This window comes from Hermetia illucens, chromosome 1 (assembly GCF_905115235.1).
Source record: "Hermetia illucens chromosome 1, iHerIll2.2.curated.20191125, whole genome shotgun sequence".
Classification (NCBI taxonomy): Eukaryota; Metazoa; Arthropoda; class Insecta; order Diptera; family Stratiomyidae; genus Hermetia; species Hermetia illucens.
In genome coordinates this window covers 129267405-129290133 of record NC_051849.1, presented here as the reverse complement: position 1 = coordinate 129290133, position 22729 = coordinate 129267405, and the positions used below count along the sequence as shown (strand labels likewise).

The 22729-nt window shown below is 44.6% G+C and overlaps 2 protein-coding genes across 2 annotated transcripts; one reads left to right on the top strand and one right to left on the bottom strand.

Annotated features, from left to right (window-relative positions):
* Positions 1-6123: 6123 nt before the first annotated feature.
* LOC119647136 (anaphase-promoting complex subunit 11) lies at positions 6124-6838 on the bottom strand. Its single transcript, XM_038047928.1, has 2 exons — positions 6631-6838; positions 6124-6466 (listed from the first exon to the last, which is right to left on the bottom strand). Exons 1-2 carry the CDS (start codon positions 6647-6649, stop codon positions 6228-6230), a joined length of 258 nt encoding a protein of 85 aa, XP_037903856.1. The 5' UTR covers positions 6650-6838; the 3' UTR covers positions 6124-6227.
* Positions 6839-6900: 62 nt separating this feature from the next.
* Positions 6901-20188, top strand: LOC119647134 (5'-AMP-activated protein kinase subunit beta-1). Its single transcript, XM_038047926.1, has 3 exons — positions 6901-7720; positions 7780-8010; positions 19835-20188. The coding sequence occupies exons 1-3, from the start codon at positions 7244-7246 to the stop codon at positions 19979-19981; spliced, it is 855 nt and encodes a 284-aa protein (XP_037903854.1). The 5' UTR covers positions 6901-7243; the 3' UTR covers positions 19982-20188.
* The last annotated feature ends 2541 nt before the right edge of the window (positions 20189-22729 follow it).

The window sequence follows — 22729 nt, the reverse complement described above, 5'->3', positions numbered from 1 at the left end:
ACACCTTCCTCACACCTGGATTACGCTGATGCCATTTACTTGCTTCCTTACTGAGTCATGGACCTTGGCCAAATGGTTCTAGATTTTAAGAAGGCAAGCAGAGTAGGAACACGAACAAAAGTAACATGTTCCCTCTGATGGGTATATGTCTGCTTAAGCAATAGAACCGAACACCGAGGGCGTTGCTTCTAATGATAACTCTACCAAACTCAACATTACCCAACACATTAACGGTGCTAGAGCCGTCTTAGTTGTTTTATCTAAAATCTGGAAACACAGATTCCTCAATCAAATGCCCAATCTCACAATACCGCAGCATGAGAAGGCAACATCCAATAAAATAAACTACTGTGGTGCCTGTCCACACCGACAGTAATGAAATCTTGTGTTCTTTGTTAATTAAAAAATAATATTTGTTGATTGAAATCCAGAAGCCTAAAAGGTAGTCTCATCCACTCGACAAGGCTGCAAGCTTGGAACTTCTACCGAATATGAACAATGCACAAGCGGAAGAACACAATAGTCAAAACCCCGAATAATCGATAAAAGGAAATAATAGGGCAAGCGTAAGCCGGATGCGTAAGGAAGAATAACGAGATTTCCAAAATATCTTTTAGAAAGCCATGCAAACAAGCACAGAAGAATCAAATTTGCCTTTTATGGCGTGATTTCTTAGCCTCGAACCATGACCTTAATCTTGTTAATTAGGGCTTAAGAAAAATCCTTAATATGCGACCACCATACCACATATTATCACCAAATTTCGCTACGATTGTTTCAGTTTTCGAGTAAATCGGGTGTGGCAGGCAGACACACAAACAAACAGGATCGGTTTTATTAGAATTTTGTTTCACACACGGTCGACTTTTTAAGCTTATGGAAGCTCCTTCAATTTAGAAGATGACTTTAACGCAAAAAATGGATTCTGAGAATCAACGCTAACACCATTTACAGGCAAAGCATTATTTGAAGCGCGACAAACACAAAAGTCTCCAGAGCACGCAAACCATGGCAAGGAAACCGTACAATGGACGGGATAAAAATTTTAAACTTCGTGTCAGACAAATTAAAAACTTTAGTTAATAAATATAAGAACGAATCCTCCAGCATCATACTGATTGATCACAAGGTCTTCCACCTTTAAATGCGGAGCTGAAATATGCAAACAAAACTGTTGGGTTGGGAAATTTCAGTCAGTAGCTTGGCGTGAGGTGGTTTTAGTGGGTAAAGATCCCACACTCTCAGGACATGTAAACCCTGGGTTTGTCTTTTTCAGATTTCCATCTCGTAAAAAAATAGAGTGCAGAAGTGGTAGTGGATAGGTCACACCCTTTCAGAAACGACGACAAATGGTATTGCGTGTTGCGTTCGGCGCGTTTGCATTGTCTGAATTCATACTCAAAAATTAAACAAACAAATTCCGATTTCGTTTTAAGTCAATGTTGTTCTGATAAATCTTCGCCGAAGAAGGCAGGAAATGGTTGCCGAAATACGTATTCGGAGAATCATAAAAACCTCATTGACTTAAAAGGAAATTGATTTTTTTTTGGGACGACAAATGCATTGCTGGGTCTACAATGCAATAGAACTCACTACACTAGAGTGGCCAACGAATAAATCACCCTAAAAACACACGGCGCAGATTGATCACCTCCATGTGTACCAATGATAGTCCATGTCTCCATTCCACCGTTTGTTTCGTCACGGTCGACCATATGTGATGATTTTTGTTTTTCTTTTCACACATTCTGCTTCTCTCAGATGTTTCGTAACTCTAGTATAGATTAATATCTTAGTTTGCCCTATGTAGGTAGATAGGGGGTAGGTATCAATGGCCTATTCATGGTTCCCAATTAGTATTGTCGTGCGCCGTTTTCATGGCACAAGGCATGTCGCTCAGACTTTTCAGCGCCCCTCTACCTGGTGGATATTGTCACTGAGTACATAGCCTTAATGGCCGCTTGAATGTTAGCCGTGCTTAGGTACCTCCACTTGGAATACACTGGCGAATCTCGGAAAACTGTATGACTCGAGTGGGACTGTGCGGATCTGAGAAACCCCCACATCGACTCTAAATCATCTTTGACCCGTCGGTAAAGAACAATATGCTATAACCTTACTGTAACGCCGTCGGTCTTCCACTCTGCCTGTTAGTATGAACGAAGGGTTTCTTTGTGTAATGTTTGGACTTACATAGTCTACCAGTCCTGTACCCTACAGCTCATTTAATGCAGAGGTTCAGGAGGAGGAAGTGAGGCAACTGTCGGGCAGAACTTCAAAGCCCCAGTAGCACTTGCGCATTTCCGTATTTACATCATCCCAATCCCGGGCAAATTATTTTATACATTCCATTTTTTTCTCTACTAATCGTCATGGATGTTTATGCTCGTCTTTAGACCCGTCTCACTGCTGTGAGCTTATTACATGCGAAGCATTAAGTATGATGATAATGAAACTGAAGCATAGCGTCACTAAAAAATAGAGATGGAAACACGCTCCTCTCCCGCCCCTCATTCGACGTAAAAGCCCGTTTCTCGAGCAATCCACTAAGGGAAGCACTAAACTTGTTTGAGGAACAGCTTAATCCTTACGAAGAAACATCAGAATGGGAAGTGGGAATAAAATGTATGAACGGATTATAACTTGGGTTCCGGAGAAAAGTCATAAATCAACCTTGGGAGTGCCAGTGGGGAACTCGCTTTCAGCGCATCTGCGTGAAGTGTTCATAGAGAAATTGGAAAAAAATCCTATCCTATTGAATAGAATAGGAGTTGTGAATGTATTTTTCAAGGCAACCTATACGCATCATAGCCTCTAAACAAGGACAAGGCATAATCTTCGCCAGATCATACAATCAAAATAATAGGTAGATAGAACAAGATCTCGTCAATATTGGCGAGTCTCTTTGGTTTGCCATATACTGTTGATTAGATTTTCCTTTTATACCCCTTATGCTCAACGCCAAAGCAATGTGAAATCGTGCGTATGAATATGAATGTCTCGTTGCCATTTACCTTTTGGTGAGGTATAGCGCGTCAACCACACCTACGCGCCATCGTTCGCGGTTTGCTGAAATGCGTCTAGCCTATCACCCCCAACTTTGGTTTTGTTAGTGTTTGGCTTCAGTCCAACTCTACTTGCCTCTCTTCCCAAATCCAAGCCATTTGGTCAAGGTCCATGAGCAATGGGTCTATGTGGAAAAGCAACCAGATGTTTGAGGAAAGATGTCATTGCACATTGAACAAGGAGTATAAAGAACGTCACCTGGTGGACACTTGGATTTCATATGTCGCTTTGATAATAGCCATTAGTTTCTCCGGAATGCCCTTCTTGCGTACACTCCCTATTCACGCTGTCGAAAGCTTTCTCGAAATCAAGGAGGAGTAGGTGTAATGCAGATCTAAACGCCGCCCACTATTCCAAAATGATACGTAGGCTATTGATGTGGGCAATGCAAGGAACGGAAAGCAGCTTGCTCTGTGGAGATCAAGGTTCCAAGATGTTCTTTGATGCGTTCCAGCATTATTTTGTCGTTACGCACCATCCCATTGCCAGGATTGAGAGAACAACTCAGTTCATCAAAACCAATATGATGGAAGTGTTCGAAAAGAGCTTGTCTTCCAGTATTACAAAGAAAGGTAAAAAAGAGCGCGAATTTGGCAAAACAGAGGAGAACAACAAGGGCACTCTTCATCTGGGGAGGGGATCGGTACAAAGAGGTCCAGAAGACTCTGAAGAAGAGCATGAGGTCGGCGAAACTATCATCACGGAGACCCTTTTGGACAGAGACTAACTCGCTCGAGACGAAGCGAAACACCTTTAAATTGTCAATAACTCGGTTCATAGATGATGATGACATATCATGAAATTTATTGCTAAACCAAGGAAACCCTCCTATATGGACCTAAAAGCTTCCGACCGGTTATTAAATGACCGCTTCACTGCATCAATCAATCAATCCGCCCATGCTGGAGTGAGAAAAAACAGTTACACGCTCCCTAACTTAACAGAGGTAGAAATCCAGCTGGTGCAAATAGTAAATTACTTAAGAATGCATCTCGACACCAAAATAACGTGACACCATCCTATCCAGGAATAATATCAGAAACCCTGCAGTTTGCAAGTAAGACCTGGAGACTTTTACTGTAATGAGTTTATGAGATAGTAGCGAGTATTTAGATGTATCCTCGCCTCGTGGCCGTATCTGCATTTTACTAACAGCAGCAAGCTCCTGGCATAGATCCACAAGCTCGTATATAAATCGTTCAGTTCTGGGTAGGTCACTGTAGCTGTCAGTGATAGTGCCTATTTCAGTTTCAATCTGAGACCGTGTAGCATGAGGCCATCATTCCATTTTTGAACAAGTTGCTGGAGATCAGCTTTGCTATGAGGCGCTAGGAAAACATAATTTGCAAAAAGCAATGTATATGACGTTGGACGTTAGATATCCCATGTGACAGTGTCCACAAAAAGAACAAATGGGTGTGGCGAGAGGACGTTTCCTTGATGAACACCGACAGAGATACGAAGCGGTTTTGATATACCCACCAGACTTCGAACTTTACTTTTCGGCTCGTGGCAGAACAATTTAACCCACTGCTCCAGTTCCTCTGGTACTAGGCAGAGCATACCAGAGTTCGTATAGCACACGGTCAAACGCTTTCCTAGATCCAGAAATGCAATGTAAAGAGGGCGATGCTGCTCACGGTGTTTCCTCATGAGTAACCGCGTAGCATGTATTGCGTCAGTAGTTCCACAGTTCTTCACAAACCTGGCTTGATTCATGGTTATTTGAACGATTTCGCGAATCGTGGAGAATGGGTTGTGTTATGGGATAGCAATATTATTGTCCGAATGTTGACAAAAATCGTTGGTGCGGCAATCCAATTAGATCAGGGCCTTGAAGTGTGTTAGAGCACTTCATTCAAGACCTTAAGGGTACACTACAAGGTTACAATGCCCTGTAGGAGACAATGAGGTCAGCATTGCGTTCGCCCGTGATTATTACGGCTGAGTCGACTAGTATCCGACATCCAGTCACGATAACAAATCACCCTGCCACCAGTAAGATTTGAATCGCGACCTTCCGTACATACAGCCTAGTGCTCTAAGGGCGCGGGAAAAGGATAGAATGGGAAAATATGAATTGTTGCCGACAGGCAGAAATCTGAGGGAAGGGCTCTAGAGCGGTGTTTCTATTGCCACTTAAGGAGGTGACATGTGCTTCTAACACTGCTCCATAAACTACCATTGGATATTGGATTGAAGGACACAGTCCCACATTTCATATGCAGCTGCTCGGCCTCCTCAGATCCCAAACGGTGTTTCTTCCATAAAGAATCTGCGCGCTCTCGGCCCCTGGGAGACGCTCTTAGATTCACAAAATCCTGAGAAGAGCGCAAGTAGGTGACAGTCGAACAGACATTTGTAGAAGCTGAAACTTCCAAATATTTTAACGCAACCTGATTTAGGCGCCAATGACAGGGGGAAGCCTTACAAGAATTAGTTGATGACTATCATAAAGGAACAAATTCAGGGACAATATCAGTAGTTTAGGACACCACAAGCATCCCTATAAGTGTATATGACAGTGTCTCAGCTGTGATGGAATCCCACGGCACAGCACCCCGTTTTCTCTTACTGTCCTAGATTAATTACCGGAAGGGAAATCAGCGGAAATTCTAGGTAGAACGGTGGTACCAGAAAGCCAATGCAGGAATCGCATCCCTTCAACATATAATTAGAAAAGTGAAGGAAGCCTAGAAGGCTCTGCGTCGATCGTCCGCATTAAAAGGAGCAGAATTAGAGCGTGGTATGGCAGACAGCGAGATAATTTTATTTTATCGGAAACCTTGAAAATTGCCATAAATGTATGGTGAATGTGTTCCAAGACAGGGGTGAGCCTGAAAAACGAAGGAGGCGACGAACGGTCGTATTAGGCCTCCCTCAAAGTCAGAAGGCGGTTGCGTAAAGAAACATGTAAAATACAATTAGGAATTTCAACTAACAAAGGAATAGCTAGAGATTGACGCCTACTTACCTTGTTGGCAGCTCACTTTTATCCGGAGCTTTTCCGCAGTACACAGCTCCTAGGCTTGGGACTGGAATAAACACACCAAACTCCTCAGTTCCAAAATTGACCGAACTTTAGTCAGTTTATTGTCCTTGCGGATATCTTACAAAATGTCTTACAAAGCTATCAATGTTTTTTCTGACTTTCGGAATGTCTATTGAATATTAAACTTCCAATTTTGCCGACACATGGGACACTGCTGGCTGTTCGGCTGCGAATTTAGCCACTTGACGATGCAATGCATGTGGAAACAGTGCGAACACGCGCCCCAAACCAATGGGCAGTCGTCACCGGGCAGGGAGCACTCTGGACAGCAGTTCTCAAAGGACATTCGGCAAATTCCGCAATTCTCGTCATTCGCAATCCAGCGCCATGTCGCGACGCCCATCCAACCTGTTCGAATATTCAGTTTGCAGTTAGTGCCTATCAACTCGTTCGGCTTTTCGTGTTAGAAATTATTTTACTTTCTCTTAGGAACGGACTAAGGGATTTACTAGACAGACCGCGCGACACCCTCCGACCGCCTATCACTCGGAATTTATGCCAATTTCACTTACTTTTAATCTTCACTTTCATGTTCCGGGTTCAGGAGCCACAAATCCGCACCGTTTTCGTTATAGACTAGATTTTTTGGATAATCGAAGGACCCGGCAAGATGTTTACGGAAAATCAATTCCAATTCAAAAAACGTCAGGTCCAGCTGTTCACCAGAGTGAAGCTTGTGTAGTTTAAGAGTTGTAGTGGGAATCTGTAAAACGCTTCAACTCATTATTGTGAATTGCGTTGTTGACATTTTTGGTTTTGACAACTCGCCTTCTCTTTCACGTTGCTTTGTGACGTCGATCAATCCGTCCTCTTCTCATTATCATCACAGAACTTGACTTTTCGTCTTTTGGCACGCGAAATTCTCCCATTTTCCGTCTAATTTTCCTGAGTTATTTTGCTACAATCGTAGTTGTTATACGAGCAAACTGAGGGCAAACTGCTCGCCCTTTTGATAACGTTAGGGTCGGACGCGAAGCAACATAACTGCTTATTGGTCGCTAAACTCGAATTCCGCAGAAAAAAGTAAACAGGAGCAGTCGCAGGAGCGCGAACAATTTTGCGGGTGTCGCTTGCGTGCGGTGGCTGTACGTGGTTCGAAGCGTTCGCGATTCCCGGCAGCGGCAAATGGGTAACGCAGGGAGCACCAATGTGCCCCGCGAGCGGCACAAATCTAGCTCGAGCGACATCATTCCCGGTTCGCCCGCCAAGGACGGCCAGGCCTTCATTTTCGAGAAAAAGCCAGACGCGCGCTTAATGCTGCAGGGATCGCAGGAGGACGAGGGACCATACTACACCAAACCCGCGACCCAAGCCCAGGACTCCGCCAACTCGACCCCATTGGCCCGACATCGCTCCAGTACTCTATCGGAAGGCATGGTGCCAGCATCGGACACGGATGTGAATAAAAAACCCGCGTTGCCGACCGTGTTCAAGTGGGACGGCGGCGGCCAGCAGGTGTTCATCAGCGGCACGTTCTCTAATTGGAAACCACTCCCGATGGTCAAGAGCCACGGAGACTTCGTGACCATCATTGACTTGCCCGAGGGCGATCACGAGTACAAATTCTGCGTAGACGGGAACTGGAAACACGACCCGAAATTGGTAAGGTCACGTTCGGCACGTCCGGTCTAGTGAAAAATCAATAATCCTTTGTCCCACAGAAAAACATCGAAAACGACGTCGGAACGAAGAACAATTTGGTATCCGTCCGCCAGTCGGACTTCGAAGTGTTCCAGGCGTTGGCCAAAGACAGCGAGGACGCCGCAAATCAGGGCCAAAAGGAGTATTCGCAGGAGATCCCGCAGATAAAGCCGTGGGAGAAAGTGTCCGGGCCGCCGGTGCTCCCCCCACACCTGTTGCAAGTGATCTTGAACAAGGACACGCCGTTGTCAGTGAGTAAAGGCTTCACGGCCCACTTGGTTAAATACAAACTTAAAACTACGCGTTCTTTACGTTTCCCCACAAGAAATTTCTATTTCCAACCCTAAGGAAACTGTATTTTCTGCCGAGGTCCCTTCTTCTGTACAATTCCGTTGTGCTCTAATCATCGAATTTATCTAAGCTTCCCTGCTTCGCGCCACTATCTCAGTTAATGTCCTTTAAATTAGTTGTTACGTTAACGTTGTGGAGCCGCAGTTCGGATCGGTTGGTGACTACATTGAATTTGCTTCACCGATTGGTTAGTGACGTGAAAGTTCTGACATTGCATTGATCTAGTTTCAGCAAACTGCTGACCTTATTACATTCGCTGGAAGCCCTTCAAGCACAGAAACCATGTTTTGTAAACGTAGCAAGCGGGGTAACCTGTGCTTCGGATCTGAATAAAGCAGAGTTCGCTTGATTAGTTACGATGATTTAAAATTCAATGGAAAACGCTCTTCCGATTGGAAGACTGCCTTTGGTAATTATTATTTCCGAATGCGGAGGCGGTTGCACTAACACCTCCCAATGATTCTCACCGCTGGTAGCGATTGAAGCCGTTGTAAAGTTGAAAACAGATCGATTTACCGTACTAGAAGCATAGCGAATCTACGATACGAAGAGCAGCTGGCATCTATTGTAGACTGAACTTTTCGGTTGGACCGAATGGAAGCCGAGTACTTTAAGTAGGCTTAAAGTGAAAATATCTCCGCGCAAACAAAACTTTATTATTCTGTCGTACATAGTAAGCAAAATCATTTATTCTGGTGCTGTGTGAATTTTGGGTTCCGGAGTCAACGATTCTTCAATTGCTCAAGGTGTTGCCTTGCAAGAAGCTCTAGTTCTGTTTCAAAAATCGATAATCTGTGACCAGAAGGTCTGACGAGTGTAGTGAGCGAGGTAGAGCCTGTTGAGTTGTGGTCGTTTGCTGTTGAACAATTTCGGAAAAACCTTTTGATGTAAATTCTGCCAATTCTAACCACACACAGCACACAGGTGTTATTGTAATCGTGATATGTGTTGATGATGTTGGGCACCTACAACAGCTTGCTCGAAAGCAATGCGGAGGCATATTCTTAGTGGCAACACCGATGAAAAGTTTGTGGATTGTGGATAACACTGTTGAAACACACAGCACCGGCAACGTGCATCTAATCAGATCGATTATTTGCGATGCCATAACTTCTGAGCACGCAGAACATGATGTACTCAACTCCCCCGTCTAACGGAAAATTCTGGATTCGTTTATGTATCGCAGGATTTCCGCTAGTGGATATCTTGCTACCCGTTACAATTGGAGCACATCACCACCAAGATCTGAAGCTTGATGCAAGCGGCGCATTTACATAGAAAATGCTCTGTGGATTCCACTGCCTTATTACAGGAGGGACATGTATCATCTTGTACAATTCCTATTCTGAATATATTTCCAGCTAGTGAATTATTGCCTGTCAGAATAGTTACAATACTCCTGCAGATCTTACTGCTTTTCGACAGGTATGCATCTTTGGTTCTGTGGAAAAGTTTTGGTGAGTCTAGCAGGATTTAGGCTCTGTTACGTGTCATTATGGGAAACTTTTTCCCAGTTTATGCAGACAGCCTTAGCCAATGCTACTGATACCTCAATTGCGGGTTCCGGTCCCGGCATGTGAGAGATTGAATCCTCATTTGCTGAGGCATTCGAGATTTCATTTCCTTCTACACCACAGTGACCAGGTTCCCAAAGTAGTTCCAGTGTATTGAATCTAGAGATAGAGTTCAAACGGTTTCTGCATTCCGCGATTTTCGAGGTGTTCAAAGGACTGCTCAAGCCGGCAGTGCAGACTGGCTATCGTTCCAGATTGCATTAATATTTTTTTTTTTTAATTAATTCATTAATTACCCAGTTTGCCGCTCTCAGGAACGCATGTGCTTCATTTTTATTTGAGAGGTCGACTCCCGCTCCAAAACCCTTTTGTGTTTTTGAGCCATCGGCGCATTCCTCTAGTTCTTCCCAGTTCTCTCTACGTTTCAGGGTAACTTAATATATTCTACCAAACCCATGTATTAGGACCCAAGAGTCAGAAGGCATTGTAAGAATGGATCCAGTTCTGCCAGTAATTCTTCTAATACTCTGTGGTATGGCAGCTGCAGGTGAGCTGTTCATTGGTAACAACCGCTTTCACAGCGTTCCAGTTCACCTTGCAACACACAGCCTTGAAGTCTCTCTTTCGCCTTTCAGTTCCTCATTAAGTATTTATCCAATTTTATTTTTGAATTTAACTTTATTAATTAAACACTTTGTTAATTGACATTGTAGTGGTGTAGTCGTACTAAAACTGCATTCAAATCTCTAAGAGAGAAAAATTACAAACGATATTTTTAATTTTAAGTCACGAGTTCAGAGCCACGGTTGGATACCTCATTTGCCCAAAACGTTAGAGGCAGAAGAGAAGTCTCGCTTCATCTATTTCTTTTCTGCCCCTAACTCATGGCACACTTTTCTCGCCGGTCCTCCACTCCCGTGGCGTGCCACGCAAAGTGGATAGATCCGCGCCATCTATTCGCTCGCACTCGCAACATTCGAAATAAATTTCGAATGCCGCGAATCCTGCCGCGCCACATCACTCCGCCCCCAGATGAAACCTAGGGGTTTCGGCGACTGATCCCCGAACTTCGTTCGCCGTTAATCCACAAAGCGGACACGACGTTGCTTCGGGGCGCACGCGGGTTTCAGCCTGGACAAAGAGACCGCCTTTTTGTGACCACCGATCTCGAGCTGGAAGAAATGTTCTCCCCGCTCGAGAACGCGGTACGGGCCCTCATATGGAGGCTGCAGCGGCTTCCGGACGGCATCCGTCCTGATCAGCACGTGCGTGCAAGTGTCCAGCTCCTTGGGCGAACAGGCAGGTATGGACGAGTGTCGAGTGGGTGGTGGCGCCTTGATGCGTCGGAGACTGTCCCTCAGCAGACGCACCAACCCCGACTCCGTGAGACCCGATCTCTTGTCGCAGACCGGATCGCTTGGGAGTCTCGGGTTCTCCCCGTATACCAGCTCCGCGGGGCTGGCAGCAAACTCCTCTCGGCGGGTTGTTCGAAGGCCGAGTAGGACGAGAGGCAAGACTTGAGTCCAGGACGGGTCGTCGCGTGCCATAATGGCGGCTTTCAGCGTCCGGTGCCAACGTTCTAGCATTCCATTGGATTGCGGGTGGTATGCAGTAGTCCGCTGGCGTTTAAAACCAAGGAGTTTGCCTAACTCGGAGAAAAGGGTGGACTCAAATTGCATTCCCTGGTCAGTGATGATCACTGCAGGGACGCCAAAGCGAGGTATCCACTCTCGACAGAGGGCTTCAGCACATGATTGCGCCGTAATGTCTTTCAGAGGTATTGCCTCAGGCCACCGCGTGAACCTGTCGATGATTGTGAGGCAATACTTATAACCGTGCGAGTCTCGCAAAGGCCCTATTATGTCGAGGTGTATGGTGTGGAAACGCTTGGTAGTGCGGGGGAATGAGCCCACTTCTTTCCTTACATGCCTGGAGACTTTACACTTTTGGCATGCGATGCACTCTCTGGCCCAGGAATTGATATCCTTGTTCATGGAGGGCCAGAAGTATTTTCCGGTGACTAACCGGTTTGTTGTCCTGATGCCGGGGTGCGCCAAGTCGTGAACTGCGTGGAACACTTCCTTGCGAAATGTGGCCGGAATGTATGGCCGAGGTCCCTTTTCCGAGTCTTCGCAGCAGAGCGAGAGGTTTGAGCCGAAGATGGGCAACTCCCGAAATTTGTATTTGGGGTTGGACATGAGGCTCTGAAGTGCTGCGTCATCCACTTGCGCCTTGGCAATAGCCGAGAAATCGAGTGAGGCGGGGATGTTAACTTCGGAGACACGAGACAAAGCGTCAGCAACAATGTTGTCCTTCCCGGACACGTGCTGGATGTCTGACGTGAACTGGCTTATGAAGCTCAGGTGTCGAAGCTGACGAGGGGACGCTTTGTCGGGCTTCTGTTTCAAAGCGAACGTGAGAGGCTTATGGTCCGTGAACACTGTGAACGGCCTGCCTTCTAGGGAGAAACGGAAGTATTTGATGGACAGGTATGCGGCGAGCAGTTCGCGATCGTAGGTGCTGTAGTTCCGTTGAGCGGGATTCAACTGCTTCGAGAAGAAGCTCAACGGCTGCCAAACTTGGTCCACCTTTTGGTGAAGGGCAGCACCTACTGCGATGTCAGAGGCATCAACAAAAACGGCTAGGGGTGCATCTTGCAGAGGGAATGCCAAGAGTGTAGCGTCAGCCAGTTGTTGACGAGATTTGTTAAACGCGCAGATAGCCTCTTCAGACCACACGATCTCTCGTGTGTCCTTAGTTTTGGGGCCAGACAAGTACGCGTTCAAAATGGACTGGAGATGGGCGGCCTTGGGCAGGAAACGACGGTAGAAGTTCAGCATGCCCAAGAACCTCCTCAACTCCCTCACTGTCTTTGGACGCGGGAAGCTTGTTATCGCTTGCACCTTGTCTGGGTCGGGCTGTATTCCTTCAGGGGAAATGAAATGGCCGAGGAATCTCACCTGTTGTTGAAGGAATTTGCATTTCTCAACGTTTAGGACTAAACCGGCCTCAAGGAGACGTTGAAAAATGCACTCGAGATGGGCTAAGTGCTCAGACTCAGTGGAAGAAGCGACCAAAACATCATCCAAATATACGAAACAGAATTCGAGGTTTCGCAGGACTGAGTGAATGAACCTTTGAAAGGTTTGCGCCGCGTTGCACAATCCGAAAGTCATCCGGGTGAACTCGAAGAGTCCAAAGGGTGTGCATATTGCCGTCTTTGGAATGTCTTCAGGAGCTACTGGGATTTGGTGATAAGCCTTGGTTAAGTCCAAGGTCGAAAAGATGCGGCAATTCGCGAGGTGATGCGCAAAGTCGTGGATGAGTGGAATTGGATATCGGTCAGGAACAGTCTGTGCATTTAGCCTTCTGTAATCCCCACATGGGCGCCATTCGCCGTTTGGCTTAGGGACCATATGCAGTGGGGAAGACCAACAGCTGTTTGAGGGCCTGCAGATACCCTGTTGAACGAGTTGTTCAAACTCTTTCCGTGCAATTGCCAGTTTCTGAAATGGTAGAGGACGCACCTTCGAGAAGATCGGGGAACCAGTAGTGATAATGTGGTGCTGCACATTGTGCTTCACTGGTTTGGAGAGACTACAGTTGGTAGTAATCTGGCTGAACTTTTGGAGAAGTGCCCGAACACGAGAGTCGGTAATGTCTTCTAAAAGAACGGAAAGATTATTGCCTGGGTGAGATACCATATGTCCCGACGAATTAAGGTTGGTCGTGGAATCTATAAGAGACTTGTTTTGCAAGTCCACCAGCAATCCATAGTGACACAGGAAGTCTGCGCCTAGTATGGGGAAGCTGACATCCGCCAGGATGAAACGCCACGAAAACGTCCTACGCAAGCCAAGACTCACGTCCACTTGCCTATACCCGTACGTGTTTATGCGGGAGGAATTTGCTGCCGCAAGTTTGAGCGGTTGAGAGAAAAGTTGATGTTGCCGAGGTACGGGAAGAACCGAAACCTCCGCACCAGTATCGATGAGGTAGCTGCGCCCGCTGAGGGGGTCGAAAATAGTTAGGCGACGTGGCGCTGCGTTCTGGGTGGCCGCCGCCAAGACCCCCCGCGGACCTAGTTTTTTGCGGTAGGAGAGAATCTACACGGTAGCGTACATCTTGTCGCTTTATCCCCGAATCTGCGGTGGTACCAGCAAATCCCTTGGTCCGTGGACTGTCTTGACGACCTGCTACCTGGTCGCCCTTTTCGAGTGGCAGACCACGAGCGTGCTCGCGATCTGGCGCCCGAACGCTGAGCGTCCAACGTCGCCCGCATCTCGGCCATACTGGCTGTTAAAGCAGCAATCTCGCGCCTCAATTCACCCACCTCATCCGACGGTGGTTGAACGGCCGCCAAGGTTGGGCGTACGTACACCTCCTGCACCTGGTCGGCCGTCGCTGCCAGTTCCTCCAAGGAACCGGAGACGCAAGCGAGGATCGCCTGGGTGCCCTCCGGGAGCCGACGCAGCCAGAGCGACTTGATCAGGTCGTCGCCGATCTTGCTCCCACCCAATTGCCTCATTTCACGAAGCAATTGGCTGGGAGTTCGATCACCCAACGTTAAACCCGCCAGCAAGTGGTCTAATTTTGCCGACTCGCTTGCCGACAGGCGCCTGATCAACTCGCTCTTGAACTGCACGTACGATGTCGACTTCACCACGTCGGACACCAGAAGTATGGACTCTTCGTCCAGGCCGACCACCGCGTAGTTGAAACGGGTCGCGTCCGATGTGATGCCGGACATTTGGAACTGTGCTTCCAAATGCACGAACCACAGCTCGGGGTTCCGCCGCCAAAACGGAGGAACGCGTACGGCGAGGGCGGTCACTTGCGGGTCCGATGGGCCTGCCGCGTCTTTATTGTCAAAAGACATTTTTCTTACCGAGAAGTACGAGATTGAGATGTAAACGCGGTAAGTTTATACTGAAACGCGGTGAACTTTACACCGACACGGCAGGCCGCACCCACAAATGCACGCACGAAACGAGAAAAAACGACGGCCGAAGCGGACGCTCTCCAGCGCAGACCAAAAACACCACCAATGAAAATGGAGAACTCGCGATGCTAAACACCTCCACGCCGTCTCTTGCAGCGGTTTCAATTTTTTATTTTCCACTTTTTAACTTTTAATATATTGAACAATAATTTCACTTAAGTATAACCTTCAAGCCGAGCTGGGGTCCTCCTCGACGGCGGCGCTGGTCGAATTTGTCGGCTGTAGCTGCGGCGTTGGCGGTGCTGGGGACGTCCGTTTGCTGCTGTTGTTGATCGTTGTGAAGAAACGCTCACCAAAATGACGACGGCAATGACGCGGCCACTGACTGCGAGGAGACCGGGCGGTTGTTCAACTTATCCTTTCCGAACGCTGCCGCGCCAAATTGCTCTGAACCTGCTCGCTGGCTGGACTCTGCACAATTCTGATTTTCCGGATTTATTATTTTTACGTCATTAATCCGACCACACACATTGGGAACACTTTTGAAGCGCGGATAGTATTTCCTGCAAAGATTGTCGGAAGGTCGTGGCAATGATGACTGGTCCGGTGCGTGAAAGGTGTTGTGCAGGAGGGCGCGCGTACGGGAAGTCGCGTGAAAATCTACTTCTGGTGAGGGTCCATCGTGTGTCGCGCAGTACACTGTGTAGAGAAGGTTCTCTCGCGTTTTTTCTTGCCTCTGCTCCGACTCGGGATGTGGAGATGCGACACGTTTTCGTGATGTTTACAACGGCACTCCACACTCAACTGTAGATGCGAGCGCGTGAAAATCGCTTGCCGTACGGTCTACTGATGTTTTTGATGGATTTCTCAGTCTTTGGAAGTTCTATTTCTGCCGTGTTGCTCAAACGAATTTTGTCGTTTTTTTTTAAATATCGGGGTCACCAATTAAGTATTTAACATTCTTTATTTTAAATATTTATTGTATACTTATTATTTATTAATAACAAATGAAAAATTATTGAATTCGTTCTATTTTTAACTTTAATTACAAATTAATTGGCATGAGGAGTATTGCTCCTCCTCGTGCTAATTTTTCTCTCGAACTCATGGCACACTTTTCTCCGATCTTCCACTCCCGTGGCGTGCTACGCAAAGTGGATAGATCCGCGCCATCTATTCGCTCGCACTCGCAACATTCGAAATAAATTTCGAATGCTGCGAATCCTGCCGCGCCACAAATACAAAAAAAAACTAAAAAATCGTAGCAGTCAACTGAGTTATGAGAATGACACGCGAAACTCTGCCAGGCAACTCAGCCGCGTCGCGTCGCTTGGATGAATGTCGCGTCTCGCATTTAATTTGACAGTTTTCAATTCGTCTTCCAGCGGCAAAAAGAATCTTTAGTCACCTAGGGAGCTTCTCCAATCCGTTTTGCTAGGGTTTCGACTTTGTATTACAGACAATGACACTTCATCCACAGTAAGAATTCATTCAGCACCCGCCAGTTTGTAATCAACTCTAACACCTTTGAAGTATAGGTCAATTACTTCACTACTTCTCGGTCCCACGCACACCTACATTTCCAGTCTTGAAATCAGCTGAAGTGAGGAAAGCAAATAGCTTCTCTCCTCTGGAATTGCATTTGCTACCACCTCAACAAATATGTTGAGCGTTTGCATCGCTTGATTCTACATACGCTACCAGATCCCTTAGATGGCTAAAGGCAACTATGCTGTTTTCCTCTCGCCATTAATCTGGTATTGTACGATGAGCTGAACTAGGTTCTGCGATCCTTCTTGAAATCAGGACACAAGCTCTCGATCTTATCCAGTGTACACAAACTAGGCAAGGTAATATCAATACGAACCGTCAAATTGCTGATGACATCACTTGGACCGATATAATGGGAAGTGAAATTTAATGAACATCTTGCATCTTTGGAATTATATCTCTGGCTTCCCTTTCTTCCGCCTGTCCCGTAAATGGTATAGAAGAAGTTACTAGCAGGTAGGAGTTCCTTCGCCTGTATGCCCCTATAGAAGGGTTCCGCACGCAGCTCCATTGTGGGAAAGCCCACCGAAGATGCTTCAATTTGCTCTATCTTGTGCGAGCCTCAAAATACAGTTTCCTGATATGATTATGGAAGAAAAGGTGAAGTATCATATAGTAACTGTCCCTGAGCACTTGGTAAGGGTGAAAGAGAAAATTCTGATAGACAGTTTTCAGCCTGTACCCACCCTCCTTAGTGACTGAAGTTCATTTCTGCTGAGCCCTCCTCTTCCGCTAACGGGTAGATTTGGGCTGTAGTACCGCGGACGGGCCGGCACACCCACACACATTTACACATTCCCGTTTTTCTACCATGTTGTATAAATAGAAGGGAACACTTTGAAAGCTCGTTTTGCCGAAATTTCTTGATTGTGGTTCATTCTATAGAGAATTTCATGCTGATTAGGACACTGTTTTTTGTTTTTTTAGACGTCTCAGTGATCCGGAATCATCCACGCGGTCAATTTTTGACGTTTTATTAAAAAAACCTGCAGCAAACAAAAGCTTTCTGTCCTTTTTCTCAAAAAATAAACCTTTTGCAAAAGTGAAAAAATCAAAATTTGAACCCGTCACGTGATATTTAACCTTAAGTTTTCATTTTTCCCTAAAAATTGTATTTTTTGTTTGTTTTTCTATTGAAAATCATTTACTTTTACCATTTCCGAAAACAACAAACAAACAACAACAATCGGACTTAAACAACAAAATGCCTCGCGTTTTCACTAATAATACCAAATAGAGACCGATAACACTTCATCAAGAAAAAACCCAAAACAGCCTTACGTCCCAGATGTACTACTCATAAAAATGTTCATGTTGTCTTATTTTATATGTAACGATATCGGCCTAGGTTGTATCAAAAGCATTTGCGAAAGTAATTTGCACTTTTCAAGCTATCAACATTTTCTCGAGTTGCCTAATACTTTTGGGCAAGGCTGTACTGTGTTCGCAACAATCAAGAATCTTTGCTCTTTGCATGTGAAAACATTTTACTATAGTATACAGGACTTGCACACTCGTGCACAAAGCCTTTTCCTTCATTCTAGCTTACTTGGCGCTTCCATACATTTTACGCTATGGATGTAATCAACGCAGGGCAAATATCACTTTAGTGTTAAGTAATATTTGGTAATATAGTGTCAAATGCCAAAAGTTGATGTTGTACATGTATGGTTGGAGTAATGAAAGGTGATGTTTGTGATATGACTTTGTATTACCAATTTTCTGAAAAAGTGATGTGATACCACATTACCCACTGAGGTGAAGTTTCGCGCATCTCTAGTAATAAAATGGTCACCAAATAGTGAAAGTAAGAACTCTTCTGGAAAGATTCAATTAGGAATTGACACAGTCGCTTGCTTCCCAACTATTTTAAATGGTCATCGTTAATTTTCTCATATACAACGCCAAATATGCCGAAGTTCACTATAGTTTTTAATTCACTCGAAAACTTTGTGCAAATTAATCCCAATTTACTTGCTTCTTTCAGATACCTTCACATACATTCGAAATAAATGCCCGTCATGTAAATATTACTTAGACTAACTCATCATTATCAACGACACAACAATCGGTATTCCGAGGAATACATAAGGACTGGCAAGGTCGTTGTCTTGTATAGTAAGAATTTTGACCCTATGGTGAGAAGTTACGAGCGAAACAGTTTTCGTAAGCTGAAATAGGTTCTGTTGGCTTCCAATAACCCTGCGCAGATTTCGCCGTCATAGCCGTTGTCGCTTGTGATTTTCGACTTTAAGGAGGAGAAATTTCAACGGTCTCAAAGTTGTAGTCTGTTGTATCTTTATTGTTTTCGGGTTTTTGTACAGCCCGAGATCTTACTCCCCCTGCTCGATCTGGATGAAGGCAGACTGTACATCTCAGGTTGTTCTTCCCATACTGTCAATATCGTCAGCGTAGGTCGATAGTTGGGTGGACTCGAAGAGGATGGTGCTTCTTGCATTGACATTTGCATTGCGAATTACTTTTCCAGGGCCAGGTTAAAGAGGATACATGATAGGGTATCCTCTTGTCTTAGACCGTTGTTGATGTTGAATGGTTTCGAGGTTCTTCCTGTTGCTTTTATCTGGCCTCGCACATTGGTCACGCTTGCCGCGGAGATTATGGTATGGACTTAGACCTTTATAATTGCTGAACTGCATGATATACCCCTCTTTATCTATAGGACAGGTAACACCTCGTCAGTCGGCTAGCAACATGGCGAACTGACCACCGTAAAATACCTTATCTTATCGAATTTGCTATAACGAGGAATATAAAAAGAAGATTTCTAAGCTCCGGTCATACGCCGGTTCTCATAATATCTTAAAATTTCCAACCAATCCCCACCGAGTCTATCAGGCTTACGATAAAGCAGACTAATTAGTTCAAATGTCTCTTTGCACTTAAAAGCAAATATATCCTTGTAAGAAACCCCGCACTCGATAAGGCTGTCTATTTCTTCAGCGAAATATTAACATCCCTGCATGCCACACCGAAGTCGCGATATAGTTTCAAATCCTCCTAAGTGTCTACATGCAATCGACCAGTTCATAAGAGAAAACGGCAGTTGAGGTGTGAATTGCAATAGTGTGGATTGCCAACTTTGAAAAAATTTGTCAGCGGCGCAGGAGAAACATAAGAATCTAAAATGCTTTCTTGAAAATCTAACGCCTTATCCAGCCATGAGAACAATCTTGCACGAGTCATCAATCCGATTCTCGGATGACAGTTGGGCGAGGAGTAATGCGGAGAAACTTTCAGTTTTTGCTCAGCACTTGAAAGGCATTGTCCTACCAATCATGCAGAACCCGATCTATAAAACCTAGGAGAAGCTACCTACCATAAGAATACCCCTCCCCCCTCGAGTTGTATCTCACTGGCGGTAGATTTGTTATTCAACAAAAAAACGGCCCATTTTAAGAAACAGAAAATTCAACATTTTCGAAAACTATATTACATTCCATACACGCATTGCATCCTACGTCCTTCCATGCAGAATGTAATTATAAATACACAGTTAGAATTTCATTTCATTTCTATCAAGATTTGTTTGTGCGTAGACACATAGGTTAGTTGAATTTTCGGCTGCCTACTTCTTCCATAGTAAACAAATTGCGGAAATTAATGGCATTAACTATGTAATCTAAATATTTTAGCTAAATGGTTGTGTATTATTTTAATCAGGAAATTAAGAGAACATGTTTTTTCTTTTGATTTCAGTGTGAACCGACACTCTTGCCCGAGCCAAATCATGTAATGTTGAATCATCTTTATGCCCTTTCAATTAAAGATGGCGTAATGGTTTTGAGTGCAACCCATCGCTACAGGAAAAAGTATGTCACCACATTATTGTACAAACCAATTTAGGTCACGGGTAATATACACGATTGGACAACGCCAAAACTACGTTTAATTGGTGAATAGGCTACGACTGTCTTCAATGGCTTGCCCACTTCGAGCCCAAGATACAGAAATGCTATTATTGTTGTTTTGCTAGTTTCATAGGCGTACTATTATTATTAATATAGCGATTTGTAATTTAACGAAAAAGATATAAAAATTTTATTCTAATAATAGTCCAATTGGAATGTTTTTAAAATCTTGGAGATCTCAGCTAACTCAATTATCTTCACGAAACTCGTGTAATAAACTAAAGGAGAATTGAGATAGTCAAACGACCATCATGAGTGGCCGAAGAGCTATCCCAAAACCTAAGAGAAATTGGCTAAGTTGACCGTTGAGGTCTGCTCGCAAATACTGAAGCTCCATCAGAGCGCGCTGTCGACACGCCTTTGTGCTAGCCAGGCTCAGGACCGTCGGCGGTCCTTTGAGCGCTTCGATTCCCCGCGTCTCATCATACAAAATTCACGTGTCCTGAAAATAACCACATAAACATGGGAATTTGCGCTAGTCTAACAAAGTAAAGAATACGCGAGCTAAAACCAGAAAATTAAAATAAAAAAAACGGCGGCTCCACCGCGCGCGTGGACCCGAGTGCCGTAATCGAGAGGTAAGATCCACGGCGGATCACAGTTTCGATCCTTCCTTCTCCTACCTTCGATGTTTATTGAGGCGTGGCCTGTGAGGTTCTCTCCCTTCTTTGGAATGCTCAAGCTATTATTCTGGAGGAATAATAAGTGTTTGAGTTTTGGGGGACTAAGGAGGAGGAGAAAAGGAGAGTCCTGAAACCAAAGAAAATTTATCTTGAATCCGTGTTGCCTAAATATATTCGCAATAGACGCAACGACTCTAGCAAAATTGTTTTCTTTTTTATGAAACACAAAGTAGTTCACTATAAAAACTAAATATCATCATATAATATGAAGGAAAATTCGAGATGAGTGTCCATCAAGGAAGCGTCACACGGGACATCCAACGCCCAGCGCCATATACACTGCTTTATGCAAATGATGTTTTCCTAGCATCTAATAGCAAAAATTATCTCGAGCAACTTGTTCAAAAATGGAATGATCGCCTCATGCACCACCGTCTCAGATTAAATCTGAATAAAACTGAGTTTTTGACGACCGAGCCCCATGAAGTAGGCACAATCACTCTCAGCGGCAGTGACCTGCCCAGAACTGAGTGATTTAAATACCTTGGATCAATGCTATTAGCCAATGGTATTATGAAATTGCTTCACGCATTAACGCAACCTGGATGAAGTGGCCTTCCACAACTGGTGTTCTTTGTGACCGACGTATCAACGAACGTCTCAAAGCTAAAGCTTACCGCAATGTCGTCCGACTATAAATGCAAATGAACGGCGTCTTGCGGTAATGGAGACAAAGATGTTGCGTTGGATTAGTAGCGTGACACGTTTTGATAACATCCTAAATGAGGATATCCGCGATAGATATGGGGCTGCATTCATCGTGGAAAAACTGCGAGAGAGGCGTCTTAGATGGTATGGTCACGCAATGAGTGTTTAAAATTCGTTGTTTTTTTTAAATCTTAAATACTATAATCAACCGACACGCTGGGCCTGCACAATTAATCCAATAAATAGTGACGAATGGAGGCGAGGCTCAATATCTTAAGCTTATGTCTTCCTTCCTATGAAGTGCTAGCAATTTTCGTCCGGTGGCTTCTGGTCTGCTGGCACCCAAATCAGTAAAAGTTATACTTTTATATAATTTCTGCCGACTTCTGCCCGCTTTCTCGCTAATGATGATGGCGAACTCGAACACGACGTATTTGGAGAGTTACCGTTGTTAAAGCCACTTAACCGAAAATTTGTATTCTCATAAACCCGAAAATTTATTTAAAAACGTTTTACAGAAAAAACTTAACGGTTGATATGCGCTGAAGAAATGATTGGAAGATTATTGAGTATAGCACACTCCCTTCTAACCACGATTCAAAATTGTCGTTTTTTTTTCACTATAAAATTCAGACGAAGCGGACCGCAGATTGCTTGAATATGAGGATAACTCATAATACTAATAAAATTATCAGGAGTTTATTCAAACGCCGGTCAACGTTTTATCTCTTAATAATATTTTCGATTTTTTTTGAATACTGAATCAACACACTGGGTATGATAGTCGCTTCTATTCCATTTTCTAAGTCCGTCACCGTTCCTCCCACCTCAACCGCCAAAAACAATCACCTCTCTCATCAGCTGTTGCTTAGCGACAGCTACAACACCTTATGCCTCGTTCAGAAGCTATGTTGGAAAGTTGCGTCGCGAAAACAAGGTGGATTTGTTCAAATATGGTGAATGTACATTTATTTACAAATTGTTCTCTTGCATAGTGCAAATGGGGAAATTAAAATAAAAATTTAGAATTGTGCAAGTGTAAGTAAATTTTTGGGATTAGGAGAAAAGGGCCTGTGGGTAGTCGTTTTATCAAATAAATAAAAACATTTAAGGACTTGAAAATTGTAGATAGGGGTGGGAATGGGTAAAATGAAAGTAGTGAATCGGGGAATGCTAGAGAATGTTAGGATGGGATAAAACGAAGGAATGTTGCATATTATTAAATGCACTCTACCGTCAGATTATCCCTGGACAAGGCAAAGAAAATATTGTAAATGTCTAAGCTTCATGTCCAGTTTGCAGAAAACGATAACCAGTTTTCATGGCTATACAAAAATATAGGTGCACTAACG

Bases quoted from the DNA above. Each gene is read 5' to 3' on its own strand.
- LOC119647134 (XM_038047926.1), top strand. From the start codon at position 7,244: ATGGGTAACGCAGGGAGCACCAATGTGCCCCGCGAGCGGCACAAATCT. The intron at 7,721-7,779 runs GTAAGGTCACGT...TTTGTCCCACAG, and splicing joins GGAAACACGACCCGAAATTG to AAAAACATCGAAAACGACGT. The intron at 8,011-19,834 runs GTGAGTAAAGGC...TTTTGATTTCAG, and splicing joins ACAAGGACACGCCGTTGTCA to TGTGAACCGACACTCTTGCC.